General features: G+C 32.4%; 2 protein-coding genes and 1 long non-coding RNA gene across 5 annotated transcripts in view; all 3 read left to right on the top strand.

Moving 5' to 3' along the window:
• Positions 1-20,872, top strand: part of LOC129804179 (C-type lectin 37Db) — a 36,971-nt gene extending 16,099 nt beyond the window's left edge. For both annotated transcript variants that reach the window (XM_055851258.1, XM_055851259.1), the window contains exons 3-5: positions 13,993-14,096; positions 19,798-19,906; positions 20,361-20,872. In XM_055851258.1, coding sequence (XP_055707233.1) covers positions 13,993-14,096; positions 19,798-19,906; positions 20,361-20,605 — 458 coding nt within the window. In that variant the 3' untranslated portion in view covers positions 20,606-20,872. The remainder of the gene's footprint in view (positions 1-13,992; positions 14,097-19,797; positions 19,907-20,360) is intronic.
• On the top strand, positions 17,537-19,134 carry LOC129804180 (uncharacterized). Its single transcript, XR_008751945.1, has 2 exons — positions 17,537-18,026; positions 18,153-19,134. It is a non-coding gene; the product is annotated as an uncharacterized LOC129804180 (long non-coding RNA).
• A 2,414-nt stretch (positions 20,873-23,286) lies between the features above and the next one.
• Positions 23,287-26,464, top strand: part of LOC129804169 (protein FAM135A) — a 76,096-nt gene continuing 72,918 nt past the window's right edge. Inside the window, exon 1 of one of the 2 annotated variants that reach the window (XM_055851246.1) lies at positions 23,287-24,179. The gene's annotated coding sequence lies outside the window, so the exon portion shown is untranslated. The remainder of the gene's footprint in view (positions 24,180-26,464) is intronic. The other variant, XM_055851245.1, reaches the window with a different exon arrangement.

Genomic DNA, 26,464 nt, shown 5'->3' with positions numbered 1-26,464 from the left:
CTCCAATACCGGTGGTCAATACTTTTGATTGATACATTTTCCCACAAAAAACACAAAAACAGTCTTTATCGAACAAGAGATTCTCACGTAAATAATAAACCTAATAAACCCTCCATAACTTTTATTAGTTTTTTTCCGAAAATATACTTGAAATATGGAAAATACATAAAATATTAAACATTGATTTAAAATTACAGTGTAGGCCCATTTTTTATTTTCACTTCTTGAACCTAGGGAAAAAGGTCCAGGATTCCAATTTTTTCAGGAAACGTAAAATATTGGGCAAAATATTAGGATATATGGCCATGTATTGAATTCATTTAGTAAAATATAAAGAAAATCGACTATTATGAAACTGCAACATTACGAAGCTGCAAAGGTTTCCCCTGTCAATGTAGACCTACAGCACAGGTCAAAGTAGCCCCACTTCTCCCTAATTATCTTCGAAAATTTAAAGTAAAGCCTTTTTTGAATAATTATTCTTTTTAAAATATTAATAACATGAAATCTGTTTTATAATGAATATAAATTAAAATTGTTAAAAATATTGGGTAATAAAAAATTAAAATAATTTAGTCATTTTTTTGCACAAAACTGAATGATAAATCTTGCTTTCGCTTGTTTTTAGTCTGAAAAACTAATTTTGAAACTTTCAATTAGCGTAAGACATGTCATGTTGAATCAAACTGTTAAAAGCCTTTTTTGTAATATATTTTAGTTTTCATGCGACGATGACCCAATGTCACTTACGAATGCCATTTTGGGACAAAATCATCAGGACATAACCAGACTAAACAGAAAGCAACGTTTTACAATCGAATTTCGGTTGAAAAGTTCTTTTTTCCACAGAAAAGCATCACTGTTAGAGGCAAAAAGCTCTTTTGGCCTCTAACAAAATAATATTTTAGACCCTTGGAATATCCTTAAGAGGCATGTAAGGCAGATATACTGATAAATTTAACAATCATCTGATAGGACCTAGACATTTTTCTGAGTTTCTAAGATTCATCGCCACTAAGACTGTAATTTTTCCTTCGTTTTTGCTCATTAAACGTTTTTCCTACGATATTTCGGCAAAAATTAATGCAAAACTTTAGAAAATGGAACTTAATTTATTAATTTTAATTAAAAATGAAATTATTAAAAAATATTAACCTAAATTTGGTCAAAATAAATACCCTAGCGCTCAATTTATTGAGTGGAATTATACTTATTGCCAGCCTAAAAAACAAAATTCTATTATATTTCTAAAAATACTTAGAATAAAAAAGCAAAATATCGATTTTATATGTTGGCGAAAGGACGTTATGGTCTACGTATTAATTTTTATTGACATTTCTTTTTTTGTTGAGTTTGTTTAAGGATTAAGGGGTGGAATTATACTTACTTCCACGACTGTATTACGTTTTGCGAAAGAAAGATGTCCGAAATATTGCCTTACTCTCCTATTTACAAGGTTAATCGTTTTTAAATTGAAAATATATAACTTAGATCACTTGTGCAAAAAATGCAATAGCCACATTTGTTCTTAATTTAAGTTAAGTGCAAATATCGTTAATGAGGCAACATTGCTCAATAATATTAATGTACCATTAGGGAATACTCAGGTTCATGCAAAAAGCAGTTAACTTCGGTATTATTTGTTGTAAAACCGGACATGCTTTAACCTTCGCCCCAGGTTAAAAAAAAGAGATGTTTCAACCTTTACAATTTAGCATTCCAATGTGACATTTTTTATCACCCTAAATACTAACAATGGTTATTGATTTATTTTCATCCGGCTAAAGGTCATGTCTTAGAAAATATACATTTTTTCGCAAGATTCATCGTGTAAAGTGTATCCATCTTTTTAGGCCTCATTAAGTCAATATCAAACGAGACGTGAGGTATCGAAGGAGAAACAGCATAGAGTGCACAAAAAAATGATTAAATTTATTTAAATCGACTTGAAATATAATTGTGAGAGATGGAATTGATGTCTGATTTTGTGTTTTTTTTTCTGAGAAGTGTCCGGAGCAACCTTCCAAGGACGTCTCTTGAGATGAGTATAGAACCAGATTCTCAGCCTAAGCCATCAGAGTATTTATGTTATTGCCGCGGAATGGATTCGTGTCTGTTATTACATATTTCTTGTCAGGCAACGCGGATGTCTCTGGGATGATCGTGAGAACATGGATGTTAATCAATATGTTTGCGATGCTTTTAGTTTGACCATTCGCAAGACAATTGTACAGCTTTAGATGCTTTTAAGATCATAATCGAACGTGTGAAGATCGGTATCTTGCTAAAATCAATTTTTCAACAATATAATATTAGGAAAATATTATTGTTAATGAGTCAAGCAATCAATTAAGAATCTACCACTGACATTGACATTTACCACAATTTTTTTTTGTGAGAGCCGAACTCTCATCTTCAACTCCTTCCTCAAAAACCCGATGAAGCATGCGTTTGAAAACCCATTGGATGTTTTTCATCTCATATTAACTTTCTGAGATTGTTTCCCTGACACGCCAAACTAGTTTAGAGAGCGCCATGGGGCATTTTCTTGTACCCATGTTGTTGGTTCAAAAAATCAGTGAAAGTTACTTCCATCTCCTATATCTTCAATATTTGCGCGTGAGTTTTGCACCTTGAACATCACAGTGTGAATGCATATTTTTGACCATATGATTGGGATTCACGTGGGGAGCATCTCAAGCGATTCCATGTCATGGTTCTTACATCATCCGTAGACGCCTTTATCTGCAGTATTTAGAGATGGACAACATTCCACTGACATTATCCAGATGATCAATCAATTTCCAAACAGAAAAAAAATTCCCTCACCACAAAAAGATCACGATTTTTTGGGGTGATTTCCCAATGAACCTGGATTATTTGATGCATTTTACCGGTCAACAAATCATTCCCATTTACAACTTTTCGTAACTTCTTCTTGGGAACATTCAGCTCAAGTGGTTTTTATGGAAATTTCCCATATCGACACATTTTTCAGTGAATGCCTCACTCTGCCATTTTCGCTTTGAGATCCAGAGTTATTTATGAGCTAGAAAAGAACATAGATGACATGTTAAATTATTAGAAAATTGCCTCTATAGAATGGAATCTTGTGCTCTCCTATTGTGAAGTGATTAATTTTTCTGACAGTAAAGATTAAAAAGTCAAATTATTGCTAATGCCAAATTGTTTCTTCTAGTTTTGTTTTTCTGAGATTTTCTGATAACATTTCAACAGTTCGAAAATGCTAAATAGTTCAAGAGATGATTAACAGCAGGACATTTGCGGAAATATTCGCTTATAGTAAATGAGGCTTTTGCTTCATAGAAATTGCTTTTCATCGATCAAGACGGATTTCCTATTGAATTTCTGTTCAAAAAGCCGCTGCTACTAACTGGAATTTGTGTTTTGTTGTGACGTTATTACGTCTTTCTATCTCTTTTTTAAAGGGTTAAAGCTTACTAATAAAAATACACTTGATATTTGGCTGGTGTAGTTCATTGAGTCAAAAAAAGTGCAATACGCTTATTTAAAATATTTATTTAAATTTTAATTTTTGAATAAATAATTAGAATATGCAATTTTTTTTTTGCATAATACCTACAAGTACAACCATTTCTGAGTCATTTTAATAATTTTTCAACAGTTTAATTTAGCATAAAATACTCTCTGTACTTGATTATACTTTTACATATAGCTCTGGTCAACACGCGTCCGAAAAGCTCATGGTGATGATGATTATATTTTAAAAATAGTTTTATATAAATATTTTACATATATATACTGATATATTTTTCAAAAACTTCACATTTCCTTCTCTTAATGGTACTTAAGTTTAAAGCTAATTTTTCTTTATTAGGACTTTACCCTTCTTTATTAGGACTTATTTATTGCATTTATCCATTACTACAATCAATTAACTAAGTTTTTGAATTTTCATTTTACATATGATGTTTCAAAAAGGGGTGGCAAAGCCTCCCAGGCTTTGCGAAGTGCTCGAACTCATAATTAAGATGCTATACCTCAAAAATATGTTAGCATCGTTTTTATCGTTTACTGGTTCAAAATCGATTTGAACCGAAAGATCGCTCAAAATAGTTGACGAGCAATAAAATTTATTTTCGGTCAAAAATTACTTATCGGTTCATAACCGATTGGGATTGGAGCCTGTTCAGACGAAGGGTAGATAACTGTGCCGCTCACAGTTCACTCGACTACCAATTTTTTGTTATAAACATGCCGATCTGTCGATTTCCTAGAAAAATAGTGTCGATCTTCCGATTTTAAGCTCCAGATCGCTCCTCACGGTTCACTCTGAGAATCACTTATTCACCCCTTGGTTCAGACTTCTTAGAAATTCCAAAACCTTTCTAATGAGTCCAAACATGATACATTCAGTTGAACAATACCTTCTCCATAGTCTTTTTAGCCTTCAACTTTGAAAAACCGTTTTGAGAAAAGATTCTACGGTATTTTCGTGTAAGGCTGAAATGTCCAGCAGGACAACTTCTAAAACATATCCAAAAATTTAAAAAAAATATATTTTGGAGGGGAAGGAGTGGGGTGGGGGAAATGAGTGGCATGTTAATGGTCCTAGGAGGGTAAACTTATGAAGGGGCTCCCCGAAAGTCCCAAGTCTATCTCTAACCGTTTGGCATCTAAGCGTGGTAGCAGCCAACAGACGGCAAACAGAGTAACACAAAAAACTCTAAAGTTCAAATTTTAAAAAATTTATGAAAATACGACCCCTTTGGCGGGTAAGGAGATCCCAAGTCTCTATCTCTCTAACCGTGTCGGTTCTATGCGTGGTAATGGCAGAGGGACAGACAGACAAACAGTGTGTCAGCGTATCATTCTCAAAATTCGTTAAAATGTTTTTCATGTTACACTCTGGTAGACCTTTCTGATCAAGAAAATTTCATGAGAAACAATATTCATATTCATTTATTGCTCAAGCGATTCGAATATACCTATCCGACCCTTTGGCACTTAAATTGGAATAAACTAAATCGAATTTGTTGAGATGTTTAAAAGAATAAGAAAAGCTTGAGAGAGAAAGGGATGTGAATTTGGATGTCATGAAATGATCCAGATCTAAAAGGCATGCCAGAGCCAAAAGAAATAAAATTTTTTTACATATTTTGCAAAAAAAATTTGTTTAAAATTATAAAATTAGCCAATTTTACAGTTTCTTCCATAGGTTAAGATAATAACAAATTGAAAAAAATATAGTACTATATATATTCAGATATAGAGTTCTTGAATAACAAGATTTTTATGAAATGTTTGTGTGGTAGAACTGCTCCCAAAATATAAGAAAAACGAATAAATCAAAGAAAACAAAAACAAATTTCGGTTTGATAAAGCTAATAGAAGGTTGTTATACTCTGAAATGTTACTTTTTAAACTGTTAAAATAGAGTACAATTAAATATCCACGATTTTACATAAAAAAATAATTCAACTCAGTTTTTTTAATACTTCTTTTATTCAGTTACAAAATTAATATTTTGTTCAATCACTGTTAAAATGTTTAAAAAAAAATGTTATAAAGAAAATATAAAAGTTTAATATCTAGATTAAATAAATTAAATTTAACAATAAAACACATTTGCAACATAAGCTTAAATTGTAATTTCCATGAACTATTCATTGAATGTCTTGAATTTCCTAAATTAATGGGCATTTAATTGTAGCATTTAGTAATCCACATTTCTCTGACTTTACATTAGCAATCCAATACAAAAGACTGTTTTCTTTAAAAAACAAACTCTCACATAATCTAAAATTCAAGTTCAAATTCCCAATTTGAAAGTGAAGTTTGTGTTTGGGTCTGGGTAATAAAAATTTCGGAAACTTAATGGTCTGTCTCAAATCGACCTCTGAAATATTTCAAATGAGATGATACCACTTCTAAATTTGGCTAATCTAATGCTCCCATCCGAAACATCTTTTCAGAACGCAAAATTTGAATTTCAAAAGTCAATGTGGAATTTTTTGCTGGCTAAGAACATCAACAACATTTCAGGGATTGGGTTTCTTCATCTGTAAACGCCTCTTGACGGGATTACATTTTTTTAACCTGTTTTACAAACGCAAAATTATGCGTTTTAAGTCCAATGGACCTCTGACCTTTTAGTGTATTGGGTGATCTTCTTCATTTGCGCAAGATCGCATTCCACGAAAAATTAAAATCTCATTAAATTGGTTGTGGTATGTAATTTTGATTGAATGATTTGCCCAGTTACACAGAGATACACGAGAGACTTCTTGCAGTCATTCACAAGTTACCCAAGAAGCATTTTCTGTTCCACATCATCTTGTAGAAATCTATAACACTATAGATTTTTATTATTTATTACTTAAGGCTTGCCTGTATAATTATATTTATTCAGTAGCAGAGATCATTACACTGGAAAAAATGGTTTGGTGTTCTTTTTTTTGTAGAACTTTGTTATCACCTATATCTATTAGATAATGCAATGAGATTGTAGAAATTAACAACTGAAACATTTTTTAGTGCAATATTTGCTATTTTAGTGCTGTGTTTGTGAAGTTCTACTGAGGACTTAAGAAATGTTCTCAAATCGTATAACCCACTAAAAAGTTCGTAACTGTTTGTACTTTTTTCAGAAAAAATGTTCGTAAAATAACTACATAACGAGCATTTTTTTCTTTTACAAATATTTGTTCGTAAATGTTCATAACTTTGTCATTTTGTTCGTAAAGTTTTGTCAGACAAACAAAAATGTACGAACAAATGTTTTTAAAAGAACAAAAGTTGTTTGTCAATTGATCATGTTACGAACAATGTTTTGTGAAAAATTACAAACTTTTTAGTGGGTTATACGATTTATAAGCATTTCGTAAGTCCCCAATAGGACTTCACAAACATTTACGAACAATTTTACAAAATATTTTTATTGTGTGTAGGTAAGGTATGGAAATTTTAATATTATAGTCAGTTAGTAGAAATGAATGCATAAAGCATCTACTTACGGGTCTGGACCAGACAGCTTCAGACTTTTCTAGTGTCATATTGAGCACAAAATCGTCCAACGAAAGATTAAAAATAAACCCATTGAATTAATAAAGATATCATCTAAAAAATGAGGCTAGTGCAAAAATGAGAATCGATGCAATATTCAGTGCCACTAATTTGAAAATACTAGGAGTACAGAAGTAGATTCTCTAAGGTAATGCTCATGCGTACTTCATAATAAACTAGAATTCTTCTAATACGAGAATAATTCTAAACGAATGAACATATACCTCATAATTGTTGAGAATTCCAACAAGCAGTTATATTGACAATTCTCGTTTAAATGTCGAAAAAAGACCTTTTAAAGTTCTCGTTCTGAGACGTAAATTTTGCTTCTTGAGCTTCTTTGAGTTCAGGTTTGTCCAGGTGTAATTGATCTGTGAGGAGATAATTGAAGCGTTAGTGAGGAAATTCGCTTTTTTTCGCGGGCACCATGCAAAGTCTCAGTGGGGACTTTCTCTGAATCAGCTCTGTCGTCACAAGGTCTCTCGCGGGCATCCAAGAAGCCACACACCATTTGACCATGGCTCGTTCAGATGCTGGCTCTTGGTGGATTTGTAGAGCTGAGAGACCGTCAGTTAGTCGCCCACAGTGAGTCCGAAAGCATCCGGCATCATGAATCTCCTCGAGATCACATCTCTTGTGCTGATTCTGCATCTCTCAACAGTGCTAGTTGGTGAATCGAAACAATCACCTCCACTAGGTTTGTGTTTTGCTATCAAATGTCCAACAATTGATCACCTTTCTAAACGTGCCTTATTTAATAAAAAAAAAAACGAAACACGGTGAATAAGCATGTGCTAAAGAAGTGGCAAAAATTCAAAGTACTTTCTCCAAAGTCGATCTGCGGATCTCTTTTCATCAGGCGCATTTTCCTTACAGCTCTAGAAGATCAAACTGTGCATAAAGTCAATTCATATACATAAAATTTCTCAAGTCACCTTCAATGACAACATAAACATTTCCTCTTAGAATTTGTCTTCAGCCCAAACCACGTCCAATTTTGTAATTAATGATCTACGGGTATTCTTGAGGTTGAACTGGTTAATTGAGAAAAATTGCATGTGTTTAAGTGATTGGCCTGATGATTGATCAACGAACTTTTTTTTGTAGTGATTCAGAAAAACTCTGAGAGAAAAATTTACGAGCAATTGTGTCAAAGAAATACCTTATTATTTTCATTAAGAAAACATCGAGGCATAGTTTCTCAATACCTTCCGCCTCTTTTCATTATGCCTTTACATCGCACAGAGACACACCAAAGCTCTTCAATGGGCGAAAAGAAATTTTCCATTTCAAATTCAACAGTACTCCACCTAATTGGTCGACAACAATTGAATTTACCAAAAAGTGTTGAAGCAAATCGGTGAAACAACACTGAAATACACCTACGATACCAATTTGTGGCGATATGACCGATTATGTTGTGTAACTGCTGAATATCACTGAAGATCTTTCATAATTTAGGCAATACCAAAACATTTCTTTTAGTGTTTTAATTTTAACATATTTTAAATACGGAAAGATGCACTAGTCCAGTAATAAACAAATTGTATATAAAATAAAACCAACGTTTTAACAGAATGGTTAAAGAAATGTATTTCATCAAGAGCTACAATTCAGGCAATAGAATAGCATACGTAAACACGAAGAAAATGATCTTATATTGGAGACAACTTAACATAAAAATCGAGCATAAACATAATATACAAAATAACTTACAATGACTAACTAATTTTATTTTTGAAAATGAATATTGAAACAAGAATTGCATAACTTTATCGTTTGAAGCCTTCTTGAATGCTAAACGTTTTCAAAAACATTCAGATCTTTAGATTTTCACAAAGCCCTTGTCATTTTACCAATTTCTCGTAAGGGTAATGCCGATCTGCTAACCTGTGCTAAAATCGTTCCGAACTAATCATCTTCCATAAAAATTCTTTTGAATCTGAATTATCGAGTTGAAACAAAATCTATTTTATTTAAACGATTTTACGACCACCTTTTATACGAAAGCACTTATAGAGAAAACCGTGGCAGAATTAGCAAGCAAATGAAATTTTTCTTTGCTTATAATTTGTGAAAAACGTATTTGAATCAGACTGATAAATATTTCAATGAATAACGAGGTAGTTACTTGGTCTAATTCAATAGTAGTTTGCTCAACACTCTTTTTAAGAAAAACTGTAACACTCCATTGTTTAATTCTATAGCTGTCTAATTCTGCCCTATTCTCCCCTATACTGCTTTAACGGAAATTATTTTAATACAAAAATTGCAATTAAATAACTTATAAGTGAATTCTTTTTAGTGAATTATTTAAATCGAATTGAACATTTTATATAACGATTTAAATAAAAATGAAGCTATGTAATTATTCGCATTTATGATAAATCATGCAATTTTACATTAATCCGGTAATACTATTAAAGTTTTGAGAATATTTACATTAATTAGCCATAAAAATGAGATCAAATGCATATTATTGTTTTATTTTAATTTAATTGTAAGATTTTGATATATTTAGTAATAAAAAGCCACAAATGACTCATGAAATTGATTAATTTTATTTTAACCAATTTTATGGGCCAAGTCCGACTTTTTGTCAATAAATTAATCAAGATTTACCAAACTTCTTAAAATTTTATGTATTGTATGATAATTCAATGGCATTTCTGAGTAGGGGAGACTGGGGCACATGTAACCATTTTCGATAGATGCGTATTTGAGGGGATTTTCCAAGCACACAGTTATTTTTTGGAAAATTTTTCTTATCCCATGTTTTACCCTTGGGTATAGGCAATACATCGAGGGTAATGCGGATGCTGGAAAACTTTTGAGTTTTCCATAAAAATAAAATCTGTGTCACTATGCATTTTTCTCTTTTCATAAAATACCTGGGGTAGAAGTAAACACTTTCTGGGGAGGATGTAAACACCCTTTTTTCCACCCTTCAAATTAACTTTGCACCACTTTCAATTATTTTAATTACTTCAGAGATATATAAAGACTGTATATTTTCAAAAAATCACTACACTTTTTACAAAGAATAATTAAAATAGCAAAGAAAACTAAAAGCATGTAAATCAAAGACATTTTTCAATGAATTTTCCCTATATTTTGACATCATGTGACTTTTTATTGAACACAGAGCCACCAATTTTTTCGTAGTCAATTAATTAGAAATTTCGCATGAAAACAAAAAAAATTGCCATTTATTCTACACTCACGACATCTACAATTACAGGAAAATTGCCTGTTTACATCTACCCCAAATGCTGTATTCTATCCAATTGTTAATTCTTTTAAAAAATTGAGAATCTCAATATCTTTAGTAAATACATTAATATAACCCTAAAGGTTGTAGGAAAGAACTGGTATTGCTACATTTCGATTATTTTACACAGTTCTCAATTTCTAGGTGGAAATCCAAATGACCAAAATAATCGAAATATTAACATTTTCGAGAAAAATGATTTTTATTTTTAAAGTACTAGGATTTTATTGACCAATTCATTTGTGGTATCTATGAATCATCTCGCTCATTCTCATGGAAAATTTTGAAAACATATTTACAAACAAAAGTTATTGTGCGTTGGTCATAAGTCCCAAAGGGGTATGGTTATAATAATAATAATAATAATAATAATGCTGGCACAACATTCCATGAAGGAACAGTGCCTTCCCGCAAGGGGATTTCTAGACATGCATTATTATTTTTTCTTGTACGGGATGAGGTTGTCAGTCCCATGCCCGTGGAATCAAGTGCAGTGAAGCTCACTGGATGCAATTAGAACACCTTTAACGCCAGAAAAATTCCTGGTGACCTAAAGGGGATTCGAACCCGGGACATTTGCATCATAGAGCGAGTGCTCTACCACTTGACCCATTGAGTGCCCTCGTGGGTGTGGTTAATGCACTAAAATTCAGAGCCTTTAAAAAAGCATTTTTAACAATTAAATTTATGGAAGCAAAGCGTATTACGTACTGTTTATACTCCAGTATCGCTTTTCTTAACGTTGGAAATTCAAATAAAAATTTATAGGACAAGGGGGTGTGACCTAAAGTTTATTTTCGTAGCTTCTAATTAATAATCTCCAATCCAATAAAAGAAGGTTTCGGCATTTTACTAGATCTTTATCTATCAAAATAATTAATATGACACTGATAAATAATAACGAAAATTATTCTTTTGTATCGTTCCAATTTGTTTACGTGCTTAGAGTCTCAATTTCCAGCTAAATTCACTTCTCAGTATGATGAACTCTTATCACACAATCAATATGATTAGCATTATTAATTAAATTGATTAATTAACAGTATCCTAAGCTTTCTCATTTACATCTGTCATCATAGTTTTCCCTCCAAAACGAGTATAAATGCATTCCACCGAAGGCTCTTAAGGTATGAGTGTCACTTTTGCATAATTCCCAACAAGAAGCATCGCATTATGTAATTTTCTCACCGTTGACGCGTGCGCGAGTGTGTGAAAAATAACTGAATCTCCATATAATTGCAATTTGAGGTGCACTTTGCATCCAATTAGCCATCATTTCTCTTCACCTTCCACAATTCATCCATTCATCCATTGTGGACAAATAACTATGAATTGGGGATACAAAGCTCTTTGACTCGTGTCTCTTAATTAAACTTCTCATTACACAACATTTAAAGACAAAGATGATCTTGACTCTTTTGCACCCACGAGCTATAAAGGAAAAAAAAAAACGACAGCCCCTGAAAAGGTTAATTCGAATTTGCAAAATTTCTCACATTAGAGCACGAAGATTAAAATTGCGATACATTTGCTATGAAATAAAGTCAACATCTTAGCAGGTCTTAATTAGACATTTTTATCCCATTGTCGATTGCGTTTTCGTCATGCCCATAACGATCTGTGGAAAATATGTAGTTATTTACAAAGTGCTTCATTAGTGCATAATCGGCAGTAACTTCTTGCAATAGAGAGAGCTTTGCAAATCATCACAAGGCATTATAGTTAATTGTGACTATTTGTATTACCTAATGATCATCCATCGATCTATTTCCTGTCACATAATCATCATGCATAGGCTTAGTGGTATTTTCCAATAGTGATATTTTTCTTAAGTGTAACACTAGGAAAACCGACGGGGAATTGCGAAAACGTTGTAAAAAATAATGACAATCGTGTCAGAAAGAGATAATAGCAATCCTTTAAAATATCGTACCACTCTTAGAATAACGTATTTTAAGTCACGTCTCTCAAAGAGTACCTAAATCCTTCACTAAATTGGATAGTTTGTATTTTAAAATATTTAATAAAGGACGAAGGATTACTTCAAGCACCCACACAAACCCCCAGTACCAATCAAATTCTACACGGGATCACATAAATATTTCGCCTTCTAAAATTTAGACCACGCCCCCAATGAGCCACACATAATTAAAGAAAATACTACAATCTTCAGAAAAAAATTAAAAGTTTGTAAATTTTCCAGTACGTTCAATAACATTACAAAATAATAAGAAAAAACAGGGATTAATGTAGAGATAAAGCGCATTTGTAGGCGTGGTTTCTCAGGGGGGCGTGGAAGCTCCAATTCCCTCTTCCCACTCACTTCTGAGAAGCATATTTTTTCTAGAACTTTACATAGAAACTAATTTCTGTATTCGAATAAAAAAATGCATCATGCGCTAGAATACAAACAATTGCAGAAAGATCTTTAGAATATTCGAGGAAACTCCTTCGCTTAAATACCGCATCATTAATACAATCCAAAATTTTTCTCTTAATATTTTGAAGCGCCGTGCAATATTACATTTTCCGAATATGATTTAAAAGTTGTCAAAGTGGGGATTATTTCCATATACGCAAATGCCCTTGAAGTGTTCATAGTGACAGTTTTTCAAGGCCGTTGCTTAATTGGTTCTAAATACCATATTTCTTAACCTATTGGGAAATTTTTTGACTTATTTGAAAGATTTTGGAATTGTGAACATCCTATAAACGGTTCTAATAGGCTATAAACCGGTGTGAACTGATAATATCTATTTCTGTTCGAAATTCAATTACATTATAGTTTAAATGTTTATGGAAAATCTGTCGGTTGACAAAAGTAAACGTCTTTAAACACAAAAAATGGTACTGTGAATAAAGAAAGGGGCGTGGTCTATTTTTCTAAGAAGCTCATTATTATCAATCCGTTATTGACATTTTTGAATATTCTTTTGCTCAACATGGAAAAGATTCAGTAAAATGTTAGTCATAATTTCTAAAAGATAAATATCCTGAAAACGGTTTTAGTAAGACCTTACACAGAGAACTAAATAGGGGAAGCCAGGGCAGAATTTGCCAGGAAATGATTTTTTTTCATTACTTATAATTTAAAAAAAAAAGTTGTATCAATCGGATAAATATTTCAATGAATAGAGGAGAGTTAAATACTAAATAGTACCTTGCTCGATATTTTTTCTAAGGAAAACTAATAACAGCCCATTGTACTATCCAATGGCTAATTCAACCCTGGTCTCCCATATGGCTCTCTGCAGAATATAAATTTAGAGTAATTCAAATAAAATTATTCAAGACAAGAAAAGTAAATATCCAAAATCGATATCTTCGACCGTCTGGCTCAATATAGGAAATGGAAATTTTTTCAGTTGAACTCATAAGTTTATCACTGAACTGTAAATTGTGAATTGGAGTACATATAAAATTTACCTGTCTTGTAAACAAATCGAGTTGAAATTGTGGAATCTCGCAGAAAAGACCAACTTGCTAACCTTGTGCTCTTGCATAGAAGAAGAAATAAAAGAAATCTATTCTGCGATATTACAAATTCTAATATCATTTGAAGCCCATGAAGTGTCGTCCCAGATTCGCACGCTGAACATAAACAACAACCTGAACAGCAAACTTGAGATCACAGAGATAGGATTCAAAATAACTGCCTTCTCTCTCTCTTGCAGATTGTCCAAATTGTGTAGATGAATCTCAATTGACACCAAATAGATGGACAATGCCATTACTCAAGTTGGGCGAGAAGAGATACTACTTGGGAGTCTTCTTCAGGGTAAGTTTTTCTTATCCCAATTTTTTTCTGCCAAGTATCACTTATACACCGCAATTTCTGTCCAAATATTTATTGTCCGTGATTCCTCAAAGTCGCTCACCTCAATGGAAAGCCCAAAATGACACAACGAGGTCATGTTTGAATTGAACACCAGTGGCAGAAGTAATTCTTTTTGCCAGCATCTCATTGAGAGATATAAGAAGCAATTTTTCGTCATTTGCACCTGGCAAGAAGTCAAATACCGAAAGGCGGAAGTAAATTGCCACTCCAATCCTTTCCGAAATCGCACAACTGAAATATTACGACAATTGTCTAAGATAGAAATGGAGGAACTTTAAGAAGCTTTTCTGCCCTTTATTCGCCAATTTATTATCCACGTCAATCAATTCGAGAAATTTCTAAATAACCAAATCGATAAGTTTTTCTGAATGTTCTACTTAGACTGAGTTTCTAAAGTGAGAATCATTAAATTTTTTAGCAAGATGTGTGTTTTCCAAAAACACAAAACCTTTCAAAAATTTCCAAAAAAAACTTGAATAAGTTGACGCATAAATTGTAAGTGAATAATGCATAATATAGGTTTATTATTAGTCAGAACAAGTTTCTTAATAGGATTTCAAAATTTAAAGTAATTCAAAGCGATGATTCAAATTTTGATGAGTTAATAATTGTTATTTATTACCACACACAAAACCAAGAATATTGAATCATTTTAAGTGATTAATTGCTTGCAAATGTTTAATATAAATTATTCTAGTAAAATATTGCCTAAAATTTTACATACATCTTTACTATTCAGCAATAGAAATTTATAATAATAGTGTTAAATAATTGCAATAGCTTTGTAAATTCTGTGATAAGGTAGAAATCTGTCAAAGGTAAAATAATTTTAATTATTGTTCCCTTCAAGAAATCAAAGATAATAATTCTAATAAATGAATAAACAACAGTTTAGGTAAATTAAATGCTATATTCTGTTGAAACAAGAACAGAAAATTTATCATAAATCACTTTAAATATTACGTAGGATATCAAAATAGTTTATAACTTTGTTGAATTTCCCTCTGCCAAAACATTTCACATTATAAGTAAAATTTAAAATCTTAGTTTTACTGATCAGTTTTACCAAAGTACTGCCCAATATTCTGCTTCCTGATATAATCAGAAACATCTTTTTCCATTGAATTTTTGACTGCAAAAATTAAGTGATTTATGGATTATTTATAATACATATTATATTTTAATTTTTTACTAATTTGTCAAAAAAAATACTGACGGATTTTTTGAGTAAATTTATTTATTTTAAAGAGTTCACTTAAATATTTTCAGACACTTTAAAACTTAGATGAAAAGTTTAGACAAAATTATATAATATTTTAAAATTTTTGTTAAGGTTCAATTACTTTTTTAGGCCAAGTTTTATGCAGAATTTAATTTATTTTCAGTAATGAGGAATGTATACTTTAACTACTAATCAAATAAAAAACTTTTGAAATTCCTAATGTAACAGGGAAAAAATATTATATATTAGTAAAATGATTTATTATTTAACAAACAACGTAATCAAGCAATCAGTAAATTACGAAAATTCTCAATAAAATTCTGTGTATAGGGGAAGACTTTAGGTTTCGCACATAGTATAGCTTCGAAAACTTCATATTTTTCCAACATTTCTTTAATGAACCTGAGCTGTTGTCGTATATTTTAATAGTTATTCTTTAGTCACATATTTCCTGATAAAATAGGTCAGATTCATTAAGGGGTTATGAGGGTCGCTCATAGAAGACAGAGAAATCCTGAAAAGTTTAAATAACATTGCATATATGGTAATTTTATCCTTCTGTCTTGATCCAAAATCGATGTAAATATTGCCCTTTACATGTTTATTAGAGATTAAACTTGCCCTTTTTCATGTTAATTTTACGCCTTAATGTTGATATCTTTTACATCTTAAAATTTTACCGTTGTGACAAAAATATTTAATCGTAGGGGAAAGTGCCCATGCTTTACACTATGAAATGGAGTCTGAGATTTGTAATCTTTTTGTGATTAACACACAAACCGAAGAAATTCTTCTACTACGTCAAAAAAATCTCTTACTTATTAGGTTTGAAATCCTACCTAATGCAGTTCCTGGAAATCCTTAAATTTTCCATAAGAGAAAAATGAAAATTCAGTGCCGATTTTTGTAATGGATGGGTCAGATCCCAACCTTTACAATAATTCATACCACAATTCAAATGCCTAATTTTACTATAACTATTTCAGCGAACATAAAAAAAATCACATAAATGTGTACGTGGGACTTTAATCTACTATAGTAGGTAATTTGTACAAAGAATAATATGTTTTAAAATCACTTTTGTGCAAATTTTCTGAGACATGTTTTCATGACAAAAAAGAAACAATTTTTCACTCCATTCCATGAACATTTCACATCTGGCAACTCTAAAGTCAAGAATTGAAGGTTATGTCAAAAAATATTTTATTTTTGTTCTAAATTTTTTGCTAATTCCGGGAGTGATGAAAATGTGAGAACAAAAGGATTCTAAAATGCGATAGAGCTAAAAATTGCTGAAGCCTGTTTAGTATTGTGCCACCAAGTTTTAAAAATTACAAATCCTGGTTTTTATATGCCCCGTCCGCGAATCTTTTTCAACAGTAGTGTAGTGACCCTAGTCACCAAAAACCCTTTAAAACTATGGAAAGCTCTAGCAATCCTCAGGGGGACAAGGAGTGAAAATACAACCGTGACAAAAGAAACAATGTCAGAGGGTATTTATCTATACACCCAGCACTTTGACTGCCTGCACAACTATAACAAGGTGTTTGAGAAGAAGTTTCCGGAACAATACACGTCTACTGGGTCTCTATAGAATGAACAAGGATTTTTATAAGAACATCAAGAAGATCCTCAAGATCACTCATATTGTCAAAACTTCGCCCAATCTATTCTCAGACATTTTGGACCTCATGGACAGTGGTCTTCATCCTATAGCCCAAGAAATTCTTGCAGCAAAACCAATCATCTGCAAATCTCTCTACCGGCAGAGCTATTTATCGTCCGCATGAAGCTGCTCAAACGTGCCTGAATAAATAGAAGATCGCTTACAATTGTTCCAGCGCATAGAGTCATCAAGCGTGCCTCCTTCATGTAGGGACTCAATTCCACAAATCTCAACACTGATAACTTGACCAAATGGCTGAGGGATTGGGGAACAGTATCACTGGCCGTGGACACGGATACTATGAGCTTCTTACACGTTCACCTGCCCATCATCTTTGCCTATAACCATCCCAAAAAATGGAATCTCCACGGCTATAGTAGTGTTGATAATGTAAATAATAGCGCCAAAAGTAAAACATCTTTTAGGAATGAAAAATTGTGAAGTTTATTATTTTGAAGGAGGAAATTAAATAAGTTTTCGGGGTTGTTCCCATTGTCTTCAGGTCCAAAGACAATGGTCGTTCCCTTTTTTTTGGTGGATTGTCCACATCAGGAAGCACTTTTCTTTTCACACCTTTTGTGCTCTTTCCCTGACTCCTGATTAGGTCGTTCTCTTCTTTGATCTTTTCAATTTCTTCTTTCTGTTTCATTTCTGGTGATTTTGTCACAATGGTAGAAGCGATTTTTTTTACCTGACTTTGAATTAGGTTTGGTGGGATAGGTAGAGGTCTAATTACCACTAACTCGCCATATCGAAGCTGACACTGAGGATTCACAGTTATGGTAAGGCCGAAGGGAAGGAATGAATTCGACAGAAAGATCTTGTTTTGTAGGTCATGAAATCTGTGATTTAATTCCCTGGAAACACTTGACGTAGATAGGGCAAAAGCTTCATAGCTCTTTTGTTGATCTCCCAACTTAGTGGATCTTTCTGACCAATGCTGACTGCATATTTGTACGCCAGTTCCCGGATTGTTAGCAGGGTAAGGCCAAAATCGAGTTTGTAGGAGGCCAAAAGATAGGCAGCAGTTTTTCTCTTGTGACACGGTGAAAACTTACTGTGGTGCAAATTTGTTGACTATTTCCTTTTTCTTTAACCCCATCATCAGGGATACCTTCTGCGATTCCGGCAATCCTCTTTTTACCCTCCGCAACTGTGGTAATCGGGATTCCAAGGGCTGCGGAAGCATCTTTAACTTTCAGCTTTTCTTGGAGAATTTCCTGGAGAGCTGTTGCATGGTTGCCTCATCCACAGTGCTGCGTTCTTTCCTCTCACTTTGCTTTTCTCCATCCTCTGCATATCTCAAAATTGAATGAATGGAATCACAAAATTCTCACAACCTTTTCACAGAAAATCTTCCTTCTTTGACACAAAAACAATAACAAAAAAGTGAGGTTATGCCGAAAATATTCAAAAACTAGTTATAAGCTGTAAGAGTTTATAGGAGATGTGATTCTTTCACTTTATTTCAGTTTGTGCAAACAATAAAAAACGCTTTTATGCAAAAATATTACAAAATTGTTTTCATAATTACTTTACTGCGGCATAATTGAGTCATATTATTTTTGTTAATCAACTTTAAGCTTTTTTGCATTTTAGTTTATATAGTGATTGATCAAATCAAAGAATTACAATATGTGTGAATATGAGAGAATTGCACTTAATAATAGAGTTGCCTGATTTTTATGCTCAAACATGGGCACCGAGGATTTAATTGGATGGGCATGGGTAGGACTTTTAAATCTTCTACCACCCACAAAACCAGCTTCATCCTAGTCAAAAGATTTTTCTTTAAATATAATCCCTGGTGAAGCCTCTATGTGCCTGTATAGTAGTTTTTCCAAAAAGTGTGATTAATTGTGAAAAATTGTATGAAATATGACACAACAAAATTACAGTTTTGGGCCTATTTTCGATTTTTGTTTCCAGGAACTAGGATAAAAGGACTAGAATCCTATTTTTTTCAGGAAAGGTGAGGCATATGACTAGCTTTTAAAATATATTGCGATGAGTCACAATTATTGAGTAATATAAGAATAATTGAGTTATTGTAAAGCTTGGGTCTTTTAAAGCATGGGCACTTTCCCCTACCTTCTTTTTGCTCAATGAATCAATTGAGAATTAAAGTTATACCTACCTAAAACCTAAAGCTAAGTCAGAAGATTATTTAGAAAATAATTTAGGATTAAATTATTAAAAGTAAATAATCTATTGTTGGATAATGAGCTGGCGTGATGGATATTCTATGGAAACACTTCCGGTAATCGCCAGTGGAAATTTATTTCACCTCAAGAAGAAAAACAAATTTTCTGTCTTGCCCAGAGCTTTCGGTCCGGACCACGGTGAGGACCACGGTGAGGACCACTGAAGAAAGTCCACATCCGGACCGAAAACTCTGGGCAAGACAGAAAATTTGTTTTTCTTCTTGAGGTGAAATAAATTTCCATTGGCGATTACCGGAAGTGTCCCCATTGAGTACATAATCTATTAGGTTTTTAAAAACCATTTAAATTGATTTCCATTTAGGATTTCGAGACCTTCAATAACTATAGGCTATACCTGTACTCCATAGACCGTTTTACGTAGTCTAGAAAAGAGATAACGAAAAAGATATTTAAAAATATCATTTATATATTTTTTAAGTTTTTATATTCTGCATTTTGAGAATTAAACCCCTTAGTTTCTTGAACTGCTTTAAAATGTTAATTAAGTTATTCAACATAGTTTATAAAGAAAATTTGGTTTGTTTGCAGGCAAATTGGTTCAGAGCTGCACAGTACTGTCGATTCCATGGAATGCATTTGGCCAGTATAGCATCTCAGGAGGAGAATGACAAACTTGAGAAGCATATTCGTGATTTCGGTAAATATATAGACTTTAAAAGCTCTTGGAACTCTCTGAAATAATAATTTCAATTAAATTTTATATTGATTTTCCTCTCGTAGCTCTTTTAACCGCATAGTTTTATTTAATAATATTCTGGAACAATTTCCGGAAAATATTACGTCAGCAATTCTAAATGAATTCTAAAGAGATTTTATTTCTTCGAAGGATTTATTGAGTTTCTTTAAATATAGAATAATTGAGGGAATTGAGAATATATTTCATGGGTTAAACTCGAGGGAAATCTATGGGAGTAATCAAATAACATTCTTCCTGGAAATCTACTTAATTTGTGTGAAGAAAGTTTTTCCAAGAAAATCAAATTTTCTACTAATCAAGAGAGTTGAGCGTTTTTTTCCTCAATAAAAAATTAATTTAAATTGCTCCTCAAGCTACACTTTCTCCTTTCACAAATATACATAAACATTTGCAGGCTTTGGAAATGAGCACTTCTGGACCTCAGGCACTGATTTGGCAGATGAAGGCAGTTTCTTCTGGATGTCCACAGGGCGTCCCATTACCTTCACAAATTGGAATGCTGGAGAACCAAATAACTTCCGCTACGAGAATGGCGAGGAGGAGAACTGCCTGGAACTGTGGAATCGCGATGGCAAGGGACTCAAGTGGAATGATTCTCCATGCAGTTTTGAGACTTATTTCGTCTGTGAAGTACAATAAAATCATCCCAGAATCGAAGTGAAACTCTAAGAAAATAGACAGGATGAAAGCACAAAAACACATTTTGTACAGAACTGCCCGAAGAATATTTCATCAGTGCTTTTGTCCTATCCCAAGGAACTCTCATGTAGAAGAAAATTGAGAGATACGTTCTGTTAATGTATACTTAATAATTAAGTGAAGCATAAGATTAAATTCAATGTAAATATTCGAATAGCTTTTCCAAATCTCTTAAGTGTGTGAATAGAAATAAATATTTTTTACAAAGATGATCTGGTTTCTAGTCTATTAATTTGTCTTCTAATAATTGATCTTAAATTTTAACTCTTTGAAGAACTGTAATGCATAAGGTGACGTAAAAATAATTTTTTCTGTTTGCTTGTACCTCAAAAGATTAAATATTTTCAAAACGGATTAAGGGTTTACGTAGACCTTGAAAACTGAAAAAGCGTATTTTATCTAATTTTATTCAACATAATAGAAAAAATATTTAATTCTTAAACTTAAGTTATAAATACAACATTTGAACAATATTTTCTAAAATTTTAATTTTTTTTTATTGAGTCATTGGGTCTTGATACAATAAAAAAAACTTTTAAAAACTATCTAAAGTAAATGAAATTATTGGTAATAGATTCATAGTAAATGAAAAAAAAATTTGGTTTTGTAAAATAATGTTAAAGGTATAAGCGATAAAAGTTGATAATTCGCACTAGGTCAACCACCACACATAGCAGCAAAAATTTCGAAAGGTTCTTTATCTTAGAGCTCAATTGCTTAATTCTAAATGACTTTAAATTTCGAGAAAAGATTCTAACATTATATCGCTCCTTGGAAATTACAAGGGGCCAACTCAATCTGAGCCATTTTTCAGGAGACAGCATGAAAGATTCAACTTTATATAAATAATTATCTCAATTAAGTATGTTAATAAAAACAATTTAATTATTTTCTATTTGTATGAGCATTATTATAAACATCGATACATACATATTTTTACCTTTCAAAATATGTTTTTCTATGAGTTAGCTCTTTGTCATTCTAAATGATGCGCAAATTTTCATGAAATTAGAATAACACGGGATCAACTTTCTTGAGTTAGTCCCTTGTTTCACAAAAATTTGAACGATAAATCTATTTTGCGCCCCTTGACTTCAAACAAAACCGTGCAAGCAATCATAAAGAGTAAAATTTTGAAAAACTTTTCTAATAACGAAATTTATTGATCATCTGAAATTTTATTAAATTCTCTGTTTGAGTGCATTAAAACCTCAAAATCGCCAAAAAGTGAGTTGGCCCCTTGTAATTTCCAAGGAGCGATATATATATTTTTAAATTTGTTAAAGATTGGTTTTGAGGATCAAAAATCTGAAATTCGTGCATCGCGATCACATTTAATTTTTTTCTATTCGAAGAATGATAGGACAGTGGGAGAGATGGACCACTACGCCTCCTGCCTACACCCTCCGCACGATCTCCACCTCATTTGGTTTATTTATGCCCTTCAACATTCTAATGAAAACCCCCAAGTTACAGCTTTTTACGTTGAAAACTGTGCAAGAAAATAGAAATTAAATTTTTTGGTGTCTAAAAAATGGCCAAAAATTTTTTATTGTAAAATATTTTTTTTATTGTAAAATAAAAATTTAAAGTAAATTTGAAATAAAATTTAAAATTTACAGTTAAAAGAATTTTTTAAAGAGTTACATTAACTCTTTTTCAAATTGGAAAATTTACGAATTTTGCTAATTTTAGTTTTTTTTGTTTTTTATTTTGCACTTTATCATTCCCATTTTTCCCTTTATCTCAAGGTTCCCATATTGTAAGATACTTGCATATAATGCACATGTTTCCACGAAATACTTTTAGGCAATTTTTTTGAAATTCCATATGAATTATTGGCAAACGAAAATCATCTTGACTGAAGTATATTCTTAAATGGAAAACATGTGACATTCAGTCGAGAAAAAAATTTTCATAAAAGAGTAATAGGTATATCGATATCCGCCGAGTTAATTCAACACGGTGATAGGGTTTTTCAACTTTACAGATTTTTTTTAGAGTTACTTTATTGGCAGCACCTTTCATGCGTTTCCTAGTTTGTTAACATGAGCATGTTTTGATCCTAGTCCTTTTAGGGGAATGTGGGCTGGTTCGCATGGATGAACTACTCAAACAAGATCTCTTCATTTGAAAAGAGCAGGTTTGTAATTTCTCGGCTTATCTCGTGAAGTTTATGGTTATCTGTTTTGTGGCTAAGAAATAGCGAACTAGATTATTGCAAACAGAAAGAAAATTCGCATTTTTTAAAGATTCATTGCGTACGAACCATGGCTTTCCTTAAAATATTTAACATCAATAAATTTTCATTTCTCTTTTTCATGGCACTCGAAAAATGCGTAGCTTAAAATAATTTATAGGCGAGGTTTACTCTTGATATACAATATCTAAACCTAAAATTCTTGTACAAATACAATTTTCTTTGATGAAATGATAAAAATATGATTTCTTATATTTTAAGTAATTCAAGGTTTGAAACCTGTAAACCCCTTGTTCTTTGGGAAAATTTCACTTTGGCGCCCGAATTACCGGCATGCGCAGATACTCGTGTATTTCCCAATTTTCTCGTGCGCGAGGAAAAGTCTACGGAAAATTGAGAGAAGTGCAAGTGGTCTCTTCTCATTCGTGAAGTGTCGTTCGTGCTGTCAGCACCGCAGTCAAGTGGCCAGAAATCCATCCACATCAGTTCATTTGTATAGCCTCTTGCACTTATAGAAATCTCTTTTCTCATTCACAAGTGCCATTTTCCGTGGAGCATAAATCAAAGATTATTGCTGTGGGGGAGTGAGTGAAAATTCTTCATTACATTTTCAACTGCAGCCTCTGTTGCTATATAGCTGTTCCACCCCCAGCTTTTCCAGGACGAGTGGGTGTGAGAAAAAACGGTGGACACTGTGAGTGGTCCTTGTGTGAGATATTCTCGATTTTGTGGAACACTTTTTTTTTATATAACTTTTACCCATGAGAGCTGTTCAAATGTCCGCAATGGACAGATTAAGTGACGAAGAGGCAGCAAAACACACAAAATCGATTCTAAAGAACGTCATTGTCGCAAAATTGGGTGGTAGTCATCGTCAGTGAATTTCGCGTGTGACTCAACGACAGTTCACTCTTCGTTTCCTTTCTCCTGGATTACCCTCATCAAGTCAAAAGGGACGGACACGCAATTTATATGCGTGTCATAGGTGAAATATTAAGTGAAATGCATATTAATTAGTGGTTAGAATGCTAGACATTTCACTCTTTTTCCCACAACAATTGTGATTTTCTATTTCTTCTGTTTGTGAATAACGTTAAATTTCGATATAATGAATGAAGAAAATTTTCTCAACAAAAAAATACGAGCTTATTTCAAAGGCCTTTGCTCTTCATTTGAGATGCACAAGTTTTGATTTAAGTGAAAACTTTCTTAAGTATTTAGTGTGTGAACATTTGCAGATGTGGTATGAATGATGTCTTCGAGATATTAAGTTGAATAAACAAACAATAAGAAGGTGATAATTCGAATGAAAATGTAAGAAATGATAGATTGCAATCGATTAACTAATTTTATATAACTAAAGGATAGGAAACGCATCTACATAACACGCTTGATTTTAAGAAAATAAATCACTTATGTATTATGAAATAGTTTTGTGAATTCCTCAGACAATTCTAAATTTAAAACTGAACCTTCCCGACGTTTTTCATTGAAATATCAATTTGATAAATATGAATATGAGTCTTCTCAAATCTTCCTGAACTGGCGGAAGATCGCAACTTACAGTAACTTAGGCGTTCTAATCGTGCAACCTGGATTAGCATAAGCGATTGAAAATTAAACTGAATAAGTACGAAATTTTATTGTAATATCAATGCAATAAATAAGCAACACATCAAAATTTTAAGAACAACTCGGTTAATAAAAACCAGATCATTGCATAAGTTCGTATACAATGAAAATCTACAGATAAGCTTCAACAATTTTTTTTTTATTTTTAATCATGGGTATTCTTTCAAATTGAACGTTTTTAATTATTTTTATTTTAGTAAATTATCCTGAACTTTTCTGCCAAATATTGTTTCGTCGTGTCTATTGGTTTAGCTTAAAATTAATAATTCCCCTGTACTCCCGCCAAACCTAAAACCACTGCCATAGATAATAGAAAAACGTTTGTATCAAATTTTGTACCTTTTGCTTCTTATTTTATGTTGTGTGCTACTGTATAAAAACTATTCTTTGTCGTGTGGTACCAAACAATCCAAATTAGGCTCTTTATTGTAACGTACTAGGAGATATATATGGGCCACATTCATGCAGCTTAGGATCTTTCTTGCATTCAAATAGTGTGGCCAAACTTGTAGAAACTGTCAAAACTTTTTAAATGGAAAAATTCCGTCGAAACATTTTCTTCATTGATCCAGAACGGGGCTGACGCCCTTAGTATTTTACTCCTCGAACTCTATAGGAGGACAGTATATAATAGTCCTTTGATTTTGAATTATATATATATTTTCACTCCTTACCCCCCCCCCCCTTCCCAAGGAGTAATATTTTAATAGAATTTTGTAAATCTGAAATTTCGAATTTTTCACATCAAGCTGTTTATCCGTCCATTCGTCTGACCGTCTATCCTGCCGTCTGTTACCACGCCTGGTGTCCAAACGGTTATAGATAGAGACTTGGGACTATCGGGGGAACCCCTCTCTATAAAGCGATCCCAGGATCGTCAACTGGTACCTAGGCGAACATTTCGTCCTAATTCGTCGAAACGAAAATACCGTTTAATCATTCCTATATACGATTTTCAAAGGTCAAAGGTTTAAATGGCTCTATACAGCGTATTTCTTATCCGAATGGTATCATATATGGGATGATCATTGGAAAGGTCTTGGAAATTCTGACAAGTTTGAACCAATTCCAATCGGTAATGAATAGATTTATAACCGATAAGTAATTTTTATCAGAAAATCAATTTCTGCTATCTTTTGACTGATTCGATCCCTTTCTTAAAACGGTTGGCGACATTCTTCTGGCCTTCGTCTTTACTTATGGCTACCTCGCAAAAAAAAACACTACAATGTCACAAAATGATTGCGAAAAAACCCAAAATTAAAAATATTTTAAGTGTTTTGATAACACATCACATTTTTTTGGTTTTTTGAATCATTTTCTGACAAAAATTGCGATAAGGCCATAAGTAAAGACAGGCCACAAGTAATTCCATCATCCTAAACAGTATATTATTCAAAAGTACTTTTAAAGTATAGCATCTAATTCACGATTCCGAACATTCCACAAATCTGGGACAATTTGGAATCTCTTTTTTTTGTTCAGTTTCAACATTTACGCCTTTTCAAAATTTTTCTTACATTAATTTTCACAATTACTTTTTTTTTATTCTCCATTTTCAAAATATTTTCCATATGATGAATCAACTTATTTAAATTTATTTAGTTTCCCCTACCCCAAAGTGAAATGCCCCATGTTCCCCTACTTGAGAATAAAAAGTATCTTATAAATTAATGTGAAACAACCATGGGATAATGCCCCGTAATACCACCATTTAAAAAACCATAACTTATGCAATGATCTGATATAACCCTTAAAAAGCATTTTTTCTCATGATTCTAAAGATCTAGGAATGCTTTTCCGTGCATATCTATTATAATTAATCAATATTAAGAAATTAATGATTTACTGAAAAGCTCAGGAAATTATTGTAAAATCGTTGGAAAGCTGAATGCTATGAAATTTTTTCACAAATAACTAAAAACTCATAAAATTATTTTTTTTTTTTTCATAAAATACTGTTTGCT

This window comes from Phlebotomus papatasi, chromosome 2 (assembly GCF_024763615.1).
Source record: "Phlebotomus papatasi isolate M1 chromosome 2, Ppap_2.1, whole genome shotgun sequence".
Classification (NCBI taxonomy): domain Eukaryota; kingdom Metazoa; phylum Arthropoda; class Insecta; order Diptera; family Psychodidae; genus Phlebotomus; species Phlebotomus papatasi.
Note: the sequence above shows the minus strand (reverse complement) of the source record. Positions and strands in the feature narration are given on the sequence as shown.